An 18,273-nucleotide genomic window follows, 5' to 3' on the forward strand; every position below is an offset into this window, starting at 1 on the left:
TTCATTTACCATAATTTCACACACAAAAAAACTATTGGTCACACAATGCATCAGAACAGGTTCAGCAGCAAAAAAGTAATTTTTATTCCCAATGTAGAGAATATGCATCTTTTACAAGAAGGTACAATTATTTTTTGAAAGTAATTATATACAACTTCACAAAGGATTTTTTACAAATTTACAGTTTCAATAGTTTTGTTCTTTATACATTTTCAAAGCCATCTTTTGGCTTTCCATGTCTCCTGATAACACATATTTATAAAGGTTGTTTTTGTTGTGTAATGCTGACAGTCTTAGCATATCACTTTTTATATTACAGCTGATGCAATTTTGTAAATGTGAGGTTGACAGCGCCACAAAATATACTTTCACTAACAAATCAAACTACAAGCTGGCTTTTATAAATGATAAAATTTCACATGATCTCTTATAAACAAGCAAAATGGACGGAGTTTCAGTTTTATTCAAAAGACATGTTTTTATATCTCTCAGTACTGTTGTAGTTGTCTTGGCTAATATTTCATAAAGTGCCATGAGTTTTACTGTTTTCAGTTATAATTACAGTTTTACAAATCTTGACTCTTCTTGTTTTCTGTTTTAGTCAAGTTTAAACAAAAATGTACTCCTGTGATTGTCAATTTTTTCATAAAGTGAAAAATCTATGAATGAAGACCAAGAAATCACAGTGTCGTGTTTCAAAACTTAAGTACTTCTTCAGCCATTTCACTGCGTGAGTTGTCAACTAGATTTCTAAAGAATGTATCCCATAAACTGCACTGAATAGACAGTAGTGTAGCTGTTTCACTTATAACTGATTGTCAGTAGCTAGAGCAGTATCTTCCACACAAATGTTACATCTGAACAATTTAGATTGTTAAGTTAGATTTTATGACAAATGTGTTCAACAAGTTAAGCCTGTGAATCATTTTTGTTAGAACAAAAAGTTGAAATTTCTGTTGAATATAAACTCACATAAAGTAAAATCAAATATTAATTTGACATTCAATGTAATTTTCAATTCTTACATTCATGATTAAAAAAATAAATTCCCCACTATTTTGTAGTACTCAATAATACATATTTCATAATGAGCTTGGACAAGTACATCATTCCCTGTATATTATTCGACCTATTGACATTTTTCTCTTTGGAAGATCAGAAACATAGAATGCTTCAAATAGAATGTACTAATATAAGATTTTTAATTCAAAAAATTAGGATATATTACAAAGATCTTAATCCCTTGGTAAAGTAATTATCTTTGTACATTCACTTTCAGATATCAAAAAAATGGGTCACCCATTGCTATTGCAGGCTGTAAGCTCACAAAGTGAGTTTACAAACTCCGTAGTATGAGCATGCAGTACTAACATATTTCCACATAAAATACAAAAAATGTGACCTGTACATATTACCTACACTCTGTCATAGGTAACAAAATGAATATTAAAGGTAAAGTAACTAGTAAGTTTACAAAATGTACAAATATCATCTTTTTATTTGAGCAAGATTCACTAAAGAAAATTAGCCATAAAATTGTAAGATTTTCATTTGTTACCCAAAAAACTGACTTGGCATTTTCTATAAATCCTCTTTTTGACAACATTTCACAATTGAGAATGTGAAATTAAATTACTCATATATTTATCTTAATTTCTTGTTTAAATCTAGCCCAACCTGATCTATTCAAGGAATTCAAACTGTCCAGTAATTACAGCAGAAAATAGTGTAGTTTTATCATTCTCCATACAAGTAATCCATGACTTCCTTGTAATCTACGGAGCTTGCTGCTCGTTTCTGTTGCTGTAACTTTGTGAAATCACCCTGTGCTCCTGACATTGGGTTATCTCTCCAGTTAATCAGTTTAATGAAATCATTGTAATCAATCCGTCCTCGGTCATCTTTCGTCATCCTGTACAGGAAAGGGACAAGAAACATCAGAAGTAAATTTTAATTAAACTATAGCACTGAAATTCAAATATCAAATCTAATTCAATGCCAATCAGGAATTCAGTGCTTTTAATATCCAAACTAACCTTGTCATTGATTGAAATTAGAAATTTGTGTTGACAATAGAAATTTGTCTTTATTATTTATTTAGGTTTATAGATACCGATAATCATTTTGTTATTGTAATTAACTAGGGTTAAGTGGATCTTAGACAAATCAATTTTGCACGGTACATATTACTTTACATTTATCAGTTTCCAACTAAAGACTTTATTATTGTGAAACCCATTGAACTGCATGCATTCTATTACACTGCATTCATTCAAAGTGCAAAATAAGTGTTTATTTTAGATGCCATGTCTACAGGTAGTCCCTTAAGTTGAGCTACTTTCTGGCTATCAGTCTGTGTGATCAGTATAATACAATTTTACAGACGAGTTCACTATTTGAATGCTGATGTGATAATTTTGTGCAAACATTGATTTCTTCCAAACTTTACAAGCTTTTTGCACAGTTGTGCATGAGGATATCAATATTTGTCACTGCAAAAATAGTGATGATGACAAAACAATTGAAAGGACACCTTTCATTAAAATTGACATCACCATGTAGATAGTTATCTGCATTTTGAAAGGCAACCCTTGATTTAATCTTTTCAATTACATTTGTACTTACTTTGACCAAATATCATCCATGATATCATCTGTTAATGGTACCTTCAATGAATGACAAACACTCTTCACCTGTTCTGGATATAGATATCCCTTCCTGTCAATGTCACGATGAAAACAAACCGTTTCTATCTTCCTGAAGCTGTCAAAGTTCTGCTTTCTCAGCATGTTGTGTGCTCCCAACAGTATAGAATCCAGTGTGGTTTCAGCAACTTCTTCTACACGGTACTGTCTTGCCACTGTTAATATTTCATGATCTGTCAATTCATCCCCCGCTACTTTGATCAATAGGCTCCTGAATAGGAAAGATGATAAAAAAATGATATGCCATAATACTTGAGTGTACACAGTAAATTATATTTCACAAACTAATTCATTTATTATTTATTTTACATATTTACATATTTATATCATGTTTTTAATTTTTTTATTTCATTTAATTTTATTATTATTTTTTATTTACTTATTTATTTATTTACATACTTAGTATATAAGACTCATGTTTATAATGAAACATTCAGTTGAAAATTATTGGTTTTGTCATGGTACCCATCTGACCATATACATACAATCATTTAGACTGTCGTTTTCCTTTAAATAAAAAAGGTAGGCCTTCTAAGTATAGAAAAATTATTCTTTCAAAATATGTCAGTTACTATGTGGATCTTTTATGGATTACTTTACATATTTGAGCCATTTGTTGGCATGTACATTATAAAATCATTTAGTATTCAGCATGTATACTCAAAAATTAAAAATGTATGCTTTGCAGTGCAAGTTTCAGCTACAGTTCTTGAACACCAGCATTAGACTACAGTCTAGGAGTATCAAAAATATCACTAAAAATTTCAGAAGCATAGAAGATACAGAGAAATTTGTTACCTGAAGAGTTCAAACGGAACTTTACCACTTTGCCTGTAATCATACTTTGTGAAGAACTTCTTAACTTCATCAACATTTGTGGATGCTACTGAGTGCAGTTTTTCCATGACTATCCTGATGTCTGCCATAGGAAACTGGACAAAATGTATTTTGTAAATGATTAATATATTGAGAAATAGGTGTTAACTGAATGAGTGCTGTAAATTTTCCCACCAAAATTTAATGCAAATTTTTACCAATTTTTAATGATTTTTTCTATAATTCTTCTGACAATTTTGCATCAAATGGACATAACTATCCATTAGCTACAGTTTTTAATCAAAATTTTGGGAGAAATCTAAAAAAAATTGTTTTGATTTGAAAAAACTGTTTGCACTATATTTTATAAAGGTGACAAAAATATTGACATTTGCACTCACATTGTTCTACTTGTCTTAATTAATAATGACATGAATAGCCAAACAAGATTTCAGGTTACTTTTCATTCTTTTTAATAAACAATGACATCTGTAAATTGTGTAAGCAAACTGAATTTCAGGATATGAACCTTTTTAGCCTAAATGTTCAATTTGCATTTGGTATATCTCATCACAACCCAGAAATCTATGACTAAATATTTGTAAGGCAACATGTCAATAATTGCTCTCTCCTTTCGACTGTGCCCTCTATGGCAGCAAAAGAATAGACATGATCAGTTTGTGCCAAGATAACTGTTTTACACTTTTTTTATGGTATTTTCCATTGTTAATAAGTACGCTCACATTTTAGGTCACCTTGGTATTGTCATGTCAAAGAAGATACAATAGTCATAGCACAATAAAACACAGGGGAGTGGCTCCAGCTTTCAATAAACTGAAAATGTACAAAGAACTATAAAGGCACGATATCATAAACCAGGGTTATGCCTTTTATTTAGAATGAACCCTTAGTATGGTGTGTTGGAATGTGAAAAGGTGCCATTGTGGTACCCCACTTGTTGACCTACATTTTAACAGTAACACATTCATGAACAGATTTAAGTTCAAAAAAGTATTTCATGAAATGATGGAACAGATCCTACTCATACATGTATACCACATTTGCAAATGCAACATGGGGAAAAAAAGACAAAATTATAGACAAAACCAAAATGACAGATGAATATAAAGTGCCATCGTGGGACCATAATAAATACGGTTTTGCCATTCTCTGGCACATTTACTTTAGTCCATTTTCTTGTGTTAATTTTTTGTGTTTTGATCACAGTATTGTGCTGTGAACCAAATCAAATCAAACAAACAGTGTATGATTGGTACATTATCTTACCTCATCTCTGTTCTTTTCCATGTATTTCAGAGTAAACTCATCAGCATCCATGATATAGAACTCATGATAATTAAACCTGACATGGGCTCCAACGTACAAGTCACTAGCTGTATAGTACTCCACTGGTTTTACTGTGAACTGATTTTGGTTGGGTTTCTTCACTCTGCCTCTCTCAAGAAATTTTCCAGTCACAATTCCTGAGGGAAAAAAACCAAAAATTTACATAATAATTACATAGAAGTGCTGTTCTACACAATTTAAGCCCTCTAAACTAGAATTGAAACAAAACTGCTGAAGATTTTAGGGACAGTTTTTACGAGATACTGAATATGTTCTGAAGAATGCATGCAAACTATGCATATTATCCCATTTATTGTAAAGTAATTCTGGTCATCATAGTAATACTTTTTATTTATCCTACAGGTATCTTTACGTGTTTCTCCTTAAAATTTACACATTTTATGACAGGCAAGATTCTAGGTTTTTAACATTTGAAAGATGGCAATCGCAAAGAATTCCTATGAAAAGTGTTTATAAAAATGTTTTTAGCATGATTTTCTCAGTATATGAAACGTATTGTTCATCTGTAGTCCAGTCAGATGGCCAAAACTTGTTACATGTCTAAAGGTAATTCAGATATAGTAACTGGTAATAATTATCAGTTTAAGAGGATGAAGAAATGAGATTTAAAATGAATGGTCAGTTTCCCCTACCTGAATTTCTGTTTGGAGGTTCATAGATTGAGATGGTGTCATCACCCAGGTAGTAAGAAATGATAAACCTTCTACTGGTGTGGTTCTCATTAGTGGTTTCCATTCTTGCACTGAATCTCATCACCTCTTTGTCCTTGGCAACAAACTTGTGATAGTCCCTCTCAGTTCGTTTGAGGATCAAGGGACTTGGGTAGCAGTTGTTGCGGGAGTCTTCGTCAGTTCCGTATCCATTGTATGGAGGGTATTCCAGCTGCCTTTTGACTCTCTTTGGTGTGCCTGCTTTGACAGGGTGCAAGTTAGCTGCCAAAAAACAATCAAACAGAAAAGCAAACTTGCCAGGAAAAATCAGAGTTCACACAATAAAAAAGGCTGTTAATATTTACAAGATCTCTGATGGTTAGGTATGTTCAGGTTAAAATCACTATGCTAGGGAGAACCTATGTCGTTATTATTTCTTTACTGCATGAGCAATGCTAGCTGTATTGATGTATAAAGACTAAGTGATTTGAGCCAACAATTGGTAAATATTAATATATTATGGTTCAATATTTATTTCCAGGAGAAAATGTTATATTGAGAGTGACAGGGAAAAAATTACTTGTGAAAAACATATCATACGATTTCTCTTTTGTGAAAGTTATCAAAATAATTAAATTGATGATTATTAATGTTGAATTTGTCAATTTTTTATCATATTGATTGCTTACAAAACAGTTGATAGAAAAATTTTGAAGACATATTTTGATATTTAGTACAATAATGAAATCAAGATAAATACGGTATGTTATATTGCTCCTATAATTTCAAATATTGATTTCATTCCTCTGTTTTATGATGCAAAATACAATGATTCTCTTCCTCTCTTGTGGCCATGCATGCATAACAAAAACAATTTTTGATGAAAATAATATTCTAGGGCCATACAACTATAGGCAGGCAGTCTCATTTGTAAAATTAAATTCTATGTAAGTTCTGTATCAAAATATCACCAGAATCTATAGATTGTTGGTTAATGTAAAGATTTCAAACCGAAAGTCTCGATAAGTAAAAGGCCAGAAGTTCTATAAAGAAGTTTAGATTAATAAAAGATCTACAAAACACAAATACTATTGCAGTTTCTTATATTTAGTTAGATTAAACTGTTTCTCTTTCACTCTAGTATTTTTGCTGAAGAAGGCTAATAGCATGCCACTTCAAATCAACACAGCAAATCTTTGGTAATGCACGCATACTCTCAATATTTGGGCTGAAAATTAATTATGCACACAGCAATACCATATTTGGATTACATGGTCAATTATGCACACTGTAACTCCATATTTGGAAAGGCCATATTAATTATGCACTCACTGATTCCATATTTGGACTTGAAGTGTTCTTTGGTATACTCATCACAGTCGTACAGGTAGAACTTACGCCCCCACACGTTGACCGTCTTTCCAATGATGAGATCACTGTCTCTGTAGTGCTCATGATAATTTGGCCCAGGCTTTGAAGATAAAAGAAGTAACATCTTGTCACTTGAGTGAAAATATATCATCTGTGAAACTACGTGCCAGAAATTAATTCTCAAGCACATTTGGCAATGGTTCAAAGTACACGGAGCTCCCCAGCATAAATGAAAAGTTCCAAGATTTGGAATTAAAAACACTTACATATGAATTATCCAAGAGTAGTCTCTGATGTCGTCCGCTTCCTAGTACGTTCAGAACAAGAGGAGCATTTTTGTCACCTAATTTCGGCAAAAAGTAATCCCCCTTCGGTCTTGGAACACGAGAACGGTGTAAGAAGGTACGGCCCATCAATTCACGCCCGGAATTTGGAGGAAGAACTTCTCGAACTTCGATGGTATCGTCTGCAAGGTAATACAGAAGTATCATTTCTCGCTTGTCGCCGTAGAGGGTATCACTATCGTCCCAGTAGCAATGAAAACGAAGAACTTGGCGGTCGTATTCCAGGAACTGCTTAAGAGTGTCCGAGCTTTGGTAAGGACGGCGGGATTGGTACGCCTCGAACTCCTGTTACACAAAAAAACAAGGAAAAGTTTAGGACTTGAGATCATAACGAATTAATGTATATTTATCAGAGAACAAAGTTGAGGTTATAGTAAAACATTTTAAAGGGTAGCGTTTATTATGAATGTTCAAGCTTTGGTTGTCTAGGGTTCCACGAAATTAATGGGCTCAAGCTACTTTAATTTGCACTTCAGAATTCATTGGTAAGTGCGTAAAGGTCAGATTTATCTTCCTGTCTGGAATGTTTTTTGTCTGTATTTTATTCTGTTAGGAATTTTACATACTTTTGCATTACAACCTCGTCTTTGACATATATCTGTTTATTCGCATATAATAAGTGTATGAAAAGATCTATGTCCAAGACGAGGTTGTAATCATATAATAATAATAATATAATAATAATTTATTTCTTGTAAAAGAGCGCACTACACTGCGTCTCAGTGCGCTTTCCATAACAATACACAGATTTGATTAAAAAGTACAGTTCACTACATGTTTTACACTAATTATTAATTAGAATAAGTTTAAAAACATGTGGTGATAATTATCATAACTAAAGTCATAGACGTCGGAGCAAGAGAAATAAATTGCATGCATGGGGTCAATTGCCACTTTTAGTGATGTTTCATCACTTCATGTCTCTGTGTTCATTGATTGTGTCTCAAGTGATGTAGCAGTTAAGTTAGTGTCTTTGTGATCATTGTAATATCATTTATAGATGAGGGCATTCAATCCCAGTAGAGACGCTGATACCATGCGGTACGTTAGATAAATCTTGCATATGATAAAAGTGGTATATGTTGTACTATTCAAATACTGTAGAGTGGCGTAAAAATTTGGTCCATTATCGTCAACATTTGCTATATGAGTGATTATGGCTTTGCTATAATCATTGTTAACGTCTGGGAGGACACGGGGACAAGGGTTTAGACCTTGACATATATGGGTCACCATGCGCCACCTACTACCACTAGCTGGATGCACTTATGACGTAACCTATCTACCAACTGCCCCCTTCACCGTTATCTAAACAATTTGCGTCACCCTCTCCACGTCACTATTCATGCGCATATCAGCGTGAGCAAAGCTATAGCTCGTCCATTTCAACTTCTGCCACGCTCAAGTTCACACCACAAAATCCCCGCCCACCCTCCGCAAAAGAAAAAATAAATAAATAAATAAATAAAGCCTCGCTGCAGGCTAGCAGCTCACAAAAAAAAAATATTGTACGTCTTTATACTGCTTACTTTATACAATAAAGTTCCAGGGGGGTACTGTCATGGGTCTGCTGCGGGCGGCCGGTAACACGTTGCCCGATGCACGGTAGCCAGAGCCCGGTACCGCCATTCAGGCCGCTATGACGCCTCGTCGCCCCTGCCATGGCAGTGCATGCATAACCCCGGATTTCGGCCAAACACTTGTCTCCGTGTCATTCCTTTGCTATATGAGGTTATAGAACCACATATCTCTTTCTGAAGCCTGGAAGCCAAAATTCCACAACTTGTACTGTGAACCACAACATTTATTTTAAGGAAATAATTCGAAAAACTGCAACGCCTCCCATTTAATGTGTACGTAAATCCCTGTCAAAAAATCAGTGACATTACATGCTGAATTTGTAGAGCGAAACAAAACAGCGATCCAAACTTTCTTACGGACTTCATCAAAATCCGTGTGAAGTTTCCTTTGCATACCAGGTATGGAAAATATCCATATCAGCGTCAAATAATTTTCAAAGAAGTCATTTGTGGATAATCTAAGTTTCAAATAATTACAATCTATGGCTAATTTGTCATTCTAAAAATTACAAACTCCTTCTCCTTATTTTCCTCGCCCGTAAAAATCATTTGTAGTTTGTCCTGGGTCAAATGCGACAATGAATGTAAGAGCTTTTTCGGCACAGACTTGGTACACTGATAATTTGTTTCTCTTTGCTCGAGTTGTTCTCCTGTAGTTAAGTAAAGAACGATGTGAAAAAAACTCAGCGCTCGAAATAAATTATGAAGGCATTTTTTATTGATTAGTGAAAAGGGAACGCAACATGAAGCATAGGTCAAAGTCTCATGATTCACGTCAACTTAATTTCACTTCTGAAAGCAGTTTACTTTGAGTATTGCCGACGCAGGCAAAATGAAGAAGAATAGAGATATTAATGACCTAAGAATAAAATATTCTTTTACACCTCAATATTTACACACACTTTTGGAGAGGAGGTAGCACTGGGGCACGTCCATATGCCATGAAGGCTGTTTTATTTAGCCGAATAGAAAGGTCATGTCAGATGTTTAAAACTTAAGGATTATAAGCTTTGTTCTTCCACTTTCAAAATTGGTCTTTAGCAACGAAACCGATTAACCAAAAAAATCATGTTGATAACTTCACACTCTAGTAGACTCCTGTACGCCTGCAGTAATTCACTTTGTTCTATTTTCTTTTTCAGACTTTATTACAGTAATCACCCCTTTCGGTCATGCTTGTAGTTTTTTAAAAAAATCCTGACATTCATTACCCTGGCACGATTCCGATTTCTTACACAATAGACCATGAATCGCGCTTTGTAATAATGGTTCGTAGCAATAACTAGAAACTAAACACAAATCTCAAAGAAGTAGATGAAGTATGTAAAGTTAAACATATCAGAAAATACAGAGGACGAAGTGCTGCCAACCGCATAGGACCCGGATGAGATCAAGATCTTGGTTGCATCATAATTATGCGTCATCTTGAGTCAGACATTAATTCCGTTGACGATCGGTTGACGCACAATGTCGTCGTCATGATAATTTAACTTACCCTGTCTCTACGTCTCTGGTAAGGGTCGTCTGGAGCTTTCTCTGGCGTATTCACCTTGATGTCCATGTCTTCGAAAAACTCTTTGGTAAATTTGTCACAGCCCGTTAAGTGGAATGTTCTGTCGTAGAAGGTGACGTCTTGACCAACATTGAGGTCGTCTGCTGTGTAAAATTCGTGTTCGTTTGGTGGAGGTTTTCTTATCCGGTGTTTGCTCAAAAATCGCCCTGTAGCCGAGAAACAGACGGACTTTAAGATTAGTTTTCACAGGTTTTGGTGTTTGAAAAGGCTTCAGTGGGATTTGAACAACTGGCTCAGGTGTTCATATTCATGATATTGTCTGTATTGTGCCAATGTGCAAATTAAAGGCATCCATATTGTGCGTATTTTGTACGAGTTAAACTAGACTTCGGCACGTTTCCATAGTTATCCCAAGCTGAACAAACTCATCAGTTGTCAGACAGGTTTATACGTGGAGTCAAGGGTCTCTAATATGGAAAGTCGGTCAAAGGTCAACTCGGCCACCTTGGGTTGTAATATTTCCCCAAAACATTGGGTCGTCATATTTAGGTGTTGGCGTTCAAATATCGCATAAGCATTACTTATGCGGTTTGGTAAATGGAGAAACAGATGGGATAAAGTTACTGAGTATCTTATTGTCAAAAATATTACTAATTGTACACTATTTGCCATTCTTCATAGAGTTTGTGGTTGTGTACTTTCCGACGTACGATACTCACGACAGCCGTTTTAAAGTTGACAAATACATGCCATATGCTTTTCAGTGCGATTGCCAAGATGAATATTCGTGGATTAGGCTGTCGGTAATTTTTGTCGACCATAAGCTTATTGTCACACTTCTGACACGCAAAATTCTGCGGATTAATCAATTCTTCAAGAGGTTGGTTTTATAGGTAGGTCCATACATGGATGTAGCAGCGGAGATATTACTTTCATGGTCGATACAATGAAAAAATTACGATCCAATATCCCAGATGTTTGTTTAGAACAAAAATTGATGTGAAGTTTACCGATAAGAACCGGAAAGATATCTTACCCTGTGTCATTCCGCTGTTCCTTGTTTCCAACTCAACAACTTGTATCGTGTCATCGGCCAAGAAGAACTTTATCTTACATTTCCTAATTTTATATCGATCTGTCGACATAAATTCTGGTTCTTTGAAGTAAGCGTCGAAGACCAGAATCTTCTTGTCGTAAGCGATCCATTTTGGCACAGATCTGTCCACCTGCGGTAGCTGACTTTGGCGCGATCTTGGCTTCTGTCCCAGGAGAGGTTGGCCGCCAATACCCGGCTTTCTCGTTCCGACCCATTGGGGAACACCGTGCGTGTAGTCGAAGTGTTGAGATTTTCGATAATTTTCTCGAGCGATCTGCAAATAGTAAGATAACGTAAAGTTAGTTCACCAGTACGTCTTCCAGTGCGCCATGTCTCCCATAGCAACGCGTAATGTGTTATCTGCGAATTGTTTCCTGTACCACTTCTCAGCATGACAACTGTCGATCAAAACACTCAAAATTCTTCAAACAGTGGCCATAAAGAACTGATTATGATTTTTAACACGAACGCCCATTTTTCAACATTCGAACTCCATGATTTAGAACAAAAAATCCATTCTAAGTTTACGTCCCCTCTTACCCCAGCCATTCTATCGGTCGGACAGCAAATCTGTTTCCGCCTTGACGACTAGGACCGATTCAAAGTCTGCCCGAACGACAACCAAACTTTAATTATATAGCCGTTTGCTCTCTAATACCACCAAAATGAAAATTCAATAAGGCCCTTTCTTCATGGGATGAACATTGCAAAACTTCCCAGAAGCGACAGGTCTTTGAGTCACGTGACTGTACCACATGGAGCACGAATGGTGAGCCGCAGTATGCAGCTGGTCAGCCTAGCCAGAGCATTATTTCCACTCCACGAATCTGAGCACAACGTTTGTCGTAAAGAGGCGTGGGGTTCACGACGATACCGGTCAGAGGAGCGTGTATACGTCGGGTTTAAAACGATACGGAATTGAAATAGTCGTTTTGTTTACTGCTTACAGTTCATGTATTTACTTGTAATTGTCCGTCAAGTCGAAGAAGTCACATTGATGCGCACTCGGATTTCCGCACTGACAGATGTGCTTCAGGGACTGTGGCATACAGAACTTTTCATTTCCGTAATTATTGTGTCATAAGAGCATGTTGTATGCAAACAGAATCTACCTCGTGCTTTTTAATGCATCTTGTAATAAAGTGTATCTTATTATAGTTCGGATGATAAAACCACCTGTTGATCTGACCCGGTCTTTACATGATCGCTACACTCGCACAAACCAGTTCCCGAAAATTTTGACAATATTTATGTATACGCAATTTCGCATTCATGGTTACCGGTTACTGAGAGAGTGAATGGTCCTCTACATGGAGACACGGTTTGCCATAATTATTTTCCAAGGGTCGTTTTCTTGTCATACCGTCTGTTATCGTGAAGGTGTCCCGACAAAAGAATCCATGAAGAAGTCCCAATAGAGGGAACATGCTGTGCGTGACAGTGTCACAATGACTGTTCGCCCTGGATAAATATTCCATATGACCTGTGCAGTCCACGGTGTATTAAAGAGACATACAGGCGGGTTCTATCAGCATCGTTGTAAAGTAGGTGCGTGCCTTGGTTTCAGGGAGGTTAATGACAGGCACGGGTAGTGGCTGCCATCGTTGTAGAGTAAACTATGTAGATTTGGTAATCGTCTTTTTGGGCAGAATTCATCACAGCCTGATGTGCTTTCAATTTTAACTTATACTTGAACTCTGAAATGACGTCACAAATCCATGACTGAAAAAAAATCCGTTCTTGTGTGTAAAAGTTCTAGGGGAATCACTGTTAGATCTTGCAATCGAGGGCATCGTATGCAGAATGAGGACGAGCAAGACTTGGTTTTTTGCACCTCACACGATTTTACATTTATCTTAGAAAAGGTAGAGCAATTATACTTCCCCCAGAATTCCACACCTTTTCAGTTTCCAACCATGAGCATCCGTATGGTTTGTTTGCAAAAAGATGCAATGCTGAAACAAAGTCAAACATTTTTATCGGCGCTTTTTGCTATTACCAACCACGGTCCCTCCACAATTGTGGAGGACCGTGAACCAACCTCTTGAAAGATCTGGTGGGCACATCTATCATTAAACGTTCCCATCTTGTGGTTTACACATACAGCTCTACGCGACAGCAACGCTGTGCAGGCACACTATGACAGTATACGGTACACTACAGTAGCAGCATGTCCTCAACAGAAGATAAAATCAAGGCTTGTGCAAGGTTTTAGCGATTTTTGCGATGTCAAATGTTCTTAGTTACTCCAACAAAATTAACTCAATTTCACTAATAATGTTACGTTATCTACAATTACAGAACTCGTATCGACACTATATGGACGTATGTGAGCAAAATTTTGTCATAGTTCAAAGAGTATGATAGGTGTTACCATAGACCCTGGTGTCTATGGTGTTACTGAGTGTCGCCTACGTAGATATCTTTATTTTAATGAGAAAACACTTTGTCATTTCTTTCTAGTATGTAAAATACACAATGCACGTGAAAAGGTGTGAGTAGACAGTACTAGAGGAAAGTACGAATTGCTAGTACACATTCCAAGTAGTAGAGAACACAATTCAAAACAGGATATATTTCTCTTGGTTGTGAATTGTGGTGAATAATTTGTCAAGTGACTCATGTTTGCTGAAGGTTCTCAACTCTGGATTGTCATCAGCTGTGGAAGACGTAAATGATCTTGCATGCAGAAACCTTTCAGTGTTTTGTATTTTACCCGGACAAGACTTGCCTAACACAAGCTACCCTTTTTCCAACTCCATGCAAATTCACTGTTTCGCTCCAACTGCCTCAAGATAGACCCCTACTCCATTCAACTGAATGCCAAAGAGTTTAATCTAGTGAGGCATGCTGGCCAACTCTAATGAAGCTATACCTAGACAATACTTCAGTTATATGCATGTTATGTGTCAACATTGACCGTCGTTTTGTGACGAGACATGGCTCATTCTAGTCATTCATGATCTCCTTAGCTGTAACTTCTCACATGAATAGCTCTGACTCCATGTTTACTTGCTAAATCCATGGATGTTAGCTGTGGATTTTAAGGATTAAAAAAACTGCCTCTAACTATTCGAACCTGTTGGTTCAGACGAAAGTAAGCTACGCAAAAGGGGACAAAAAGACCATATTATCGATTCAATTAGTAATGAAGCTTATTTTACTACTGTTCTATGCGGCAAGGAGGGCAACTAATTGATTTTTTTATGCTAATTAGCAATAATTAACTATATTATCGGAACAAAATTAGTCCTTGGTGAAAAGATAACTGCTCAGGTTTTGCAAATAATGGCTGGTGCCAGTGTCAGTTTACGACGATTTCGTTGCTGTTGCCATTGTGAGATGTGTTAGGAAACTTTCTACGGAAGCCTAACTGACAAGATAATACAGAACAGGCTGAAAGTGAAACATAAATTTTTAGCCAATATTTCAGCACCGCTTTTTTAATAGATTATCACTTTTGTCCTGCTTCTTCAAACCAAACGGAGTTACAGCAAACAAAAGTCTGCAGTCGAGTGTTTCCTATGTTTCACATGTTTTGATATATGGCATTTTAACCATTGCACGGTTTGTTTTAGCGTGGTCCGTTACACAATTCCTTTGAGTTGCCGGGGTATGTGGCTTTAGGGCAACACAGGACGTTACCGCGATACAATACATGGCCCGTTGGTAGTGGTTTACCGTGTCAATTAGAAGAGAATTTAATTGTCAAAAATACGGCCATCGGCCTGTGACAATTTAGATTGCCATCTCAAGCCATTGTTGTAGCCAAGACAGGGTTATTCCGATGGCGTTACAGAAAACGATTCATCTTCTCATGTCACGCCAGAAATAGTTTCTCATTTGGTTGTTGGTTGTCCAAGACACCGGAACGATCAACCACATAGTTCCCACTCACTAAAGTGTATTTAAAGGGCTGGCTGTCAGCTTAGTTGATTGTCACTATGGCAACCAAGATGGCGTCGTTTTATTCAGGTGCTACGTTCCAGTACAAAACATATTGACAGATTTTCGCAAACTAGATCAATGTTCTAATATGCATTCACAAACAGATTGCGTTTTCATTTAGAATAAATAAGGCAACATATTTGAATTGTAGAGAGCAATTGAAATCTAATGTAGGCCTAATTTAATTTGAACACTGAAGGACGTAGTACCTATGTTCAATATTTGCTGATTTTTGTCCAAATTTGTTCCGCCAGCCGAGTATCGATTACCTCATGTCGTGACATAATTAAAGCATGTTGCCATGGCGATTTCAGTGCCTATCGTTTTGTTATGACCTATAATTTGAACGTAAATCGTCATATAATTATGTCATCTATGTTCCCATCTCACTAGTGTTTTGAATCTGTCAGTGGATAAAATTTTTCCATGGCATAGCGTTTGAAAACGATAACCAGGCATATTTGTTCGGTGCATCTGATCGATTCAACTTTTGAACCCGAGAAAACTTCGTCACCGTGGTTGGTTGACAAGGCAACGAGCGACGATTCAATTCACGCTTCCGAGCACGCTAAGCTCGTGGTGCGTTTTATTGCGTAGTGAATCGATCTGAAGTGAAATGTACTAGCAGATGTAACCCGAGTATCTGCTGAACTGTTTATTTCATTGCTGCTATTTCAAAGCGTGCTCGTCCTTCAAATAAATAAGCATTATACGCTGAATTGAGAGAAGTCAAAACACAGAAGCGAAGAGTAAATATTTGAACTTGAGTTGCTGCTTGTTCACTTCACTGAAAATTGATAACAATATCTGACACCGTGAAATTATTCAGAGAGGTACAACTATTCCTGTTCCGTCGAGCAGAAAGGTCGACAGTTCGTGAAATCTGACCACTCCAACACAATGCGTTCATTTCAAAAACACTCATGTCTATTTCATGTCCTCCATTCAGCCTATTCACGCTGAAGCCTGAAAGAAGCGGTAAATAACTGTCGAAGGCGAAACAAAGGGAAGGACCCTGTGTCACCATCTTCGAATCGCTGTGCACTCACGATCATGGACTATAAAAACATCTATACAGAACATTTCATTAGTGCTTAGATACGGTCACGGCTTCTAGGTTTGGCACCACACGGCAACGTTCCTCTACCATACTTTGGGTCATATCAGTTCTTAAAAAAAATCCAATACTTTTACGTTTTTGCAGAATTATTTTTAATATTGCAGGCAGCCTACCTGACAATGGTAACCAAGGCGACGAATTAGGTTTAACGAAAGTACACTGTAGTAGCTTGATTGAGTTTTTTCTTTGGCTTTGTGTTATTGAAAGTCGGCGTAATAATTATGATTTTATAATCTGTACCAAACAGAAACCTTGGAATTAGGTCGTGTTCGGCCGCAAAACGACAGAAAAATCTCAATAGCGACGACTTTACCGATGTTTGAAAAGTCTCAGGTGTACTTACATGGCGTGAATTAAGAGGATGATAGTAACCGGGTAGGAACGGCAGAGATTGGCTGAGATCTTGTTCGCTGTCAACCTCGTCATCCGTCTTAGAAGGCATGCTGGCTGTCAGTCGTCGACCTAACATGCCGTCAATCGGTGTACACAATATTAACTTTCCCGAAATACATCATTCCAAGTAAAACATATCCACTGGTATCAAGGAAAGCCGTGACAATCCGCAACGGCTGTCACCAGAGACAACCTGCAACGCTCCTTATTCCACCTAACCTATGTGTGTTCCTCTGTTTGCGATTGGCATAGTCCCAGATTTTACATTTCAATGGCCCTTTATGTACGTGTACAACGGAGAAGAACAGGGTGTACAATTAAAGGAACGGCGCGTGGTTGCTTGTCGACGTTTGACGCACATAGGCAACTGTCCCCAATGCATGGAACGAAATTCAAACAATGTTATGTCGTCAGATGCGCTATAATGTTATACAGTCAACAGTGTTATATGTCAATATCATCAAAGTGCAATCAAACGAGAAACGAAGATCCTCATTGGCTGGGATAAAAACGTCAATTTTTATTTACACAGGGATGACTACAGAAAATTTTGATTTACTATAATCAAAACTTCACCCGCAAATGCCTCTTTTTAAGTCAAGAAAGGATAGGAAAAAACAAAAAACTGAATAACTATGACATTTCCGAATTTTTATATTAGAATTAGCCAATCATCGTCAATAAAACGAAAATGTTTGTATACTACCATTTGATACCATAGTGACTTAAACAATATGCGTTTTGTCATTATGTCGCTCAACGCCTGAGTCAACCTAGGTGAATGTTAAATAAGCACTTCATTGTTTTACCTTGTTAAAAAGGTGGAGAATTTTATAAATGCATCAAAATTCAATCGATATCGCCCTCGCTCAACCCTGTACATATGGTAACCAATGATCATGAAAGGTACTCGGTACGTGGCTCACAAGTTCCAAAGACCGACACTGGGGGCGCTCTATTACAGTAACACAACTATGTACAACGCCTTTGAAAGGCAAATGCAGGTAGTGAGAAGTAGTGTGCTTGCTTTAGAAACGTAGAGAGTAGTAAAAAGGATCCTTTTTCTGCTGTCTATTTTTTTAGACTATCGTCTTTGTTAACGTAGTAAGCTGGGAGGAGGATGGAATATAGACAATCATCTTCATGCTAGATATAATCTCAAAGTTATTTCCATCACGTTATGGATGCACTCGGCGAGCGTTTCGAAGCTCCAGTCTACCACGGTTACTCTACCCCACCGGTTCTGGTGGGGTAGAGCACAGTCCCCTGTGATCTATTCCGCTCTTGGACTATGCGTCCCATAGACGTGTGTACATATGCCTGAGAAAAACCAAGCCAGACATATGTACACACGTCTATGGGACGCATA

General features: G+C 36.9%; 1 protein-coding gene across 2 annotated transcripts; it reads right to left on the reverse strand.

The window, feature by feature from the left end:
- Nucleotides 1-60: 60 nt before the first annotated feature.
- On the reverse strand, nt 61-17,352 carry LOC139119417 (EF-hand domain-containing family member C2-like). Of its 2 annotated transcripts, none has more exons than XM_070683227.1 (10): nt 16,855-17,352; nt 11,384-11,717; nt 10,330-10,553; nt 7,177-7,539; nt 6,872-7,010; nt 5,522-5,797; nt 4,809-5,005; nt 3,504-3,637; nt 2,626-2,916; nt 61-1,912 (listed from the first exon to the last, which is right to left on the reverse strand). In XM_070683227.1, the coding sequence occupies exons 1-10, from the start codon at nt 16,978-16,980 to the stop codon at nt 1,738-1,740; spliced, it is 2,259 nt and encodes a 752-aa protein (XP_070539328.1). In that variant the 5' UTR covers nt 16,981-17,352; the 3' UTR covers nt 61-1,737. The 2 variants fall into 2 exon arrangements, with proteins under 2 accessions (XP_070539328.1, XP_070539327.1); XM_070683226.1 differs by having other exon boundaries at nt 5,522-5,821; nt 16,855-17,340.
- Nucleotides 17,353-18,273: the final 921 nt, after the last annotated feature.

Source organism: Ptychodera flava, chromosome 19 (assembly GCF_041260155.1).
Source record: "Ptychodera flava strain L36383 chromosome 19, AS_Pfla_20210202, whole genome shotgun sequence".
In the NCBI taxonomy this organism is placed as follows: Eukaryota; Metazoa; Hemichordata; class Enteropneusta; family Ptychoderidae; genus Ptychodera; species Ptychodera flava.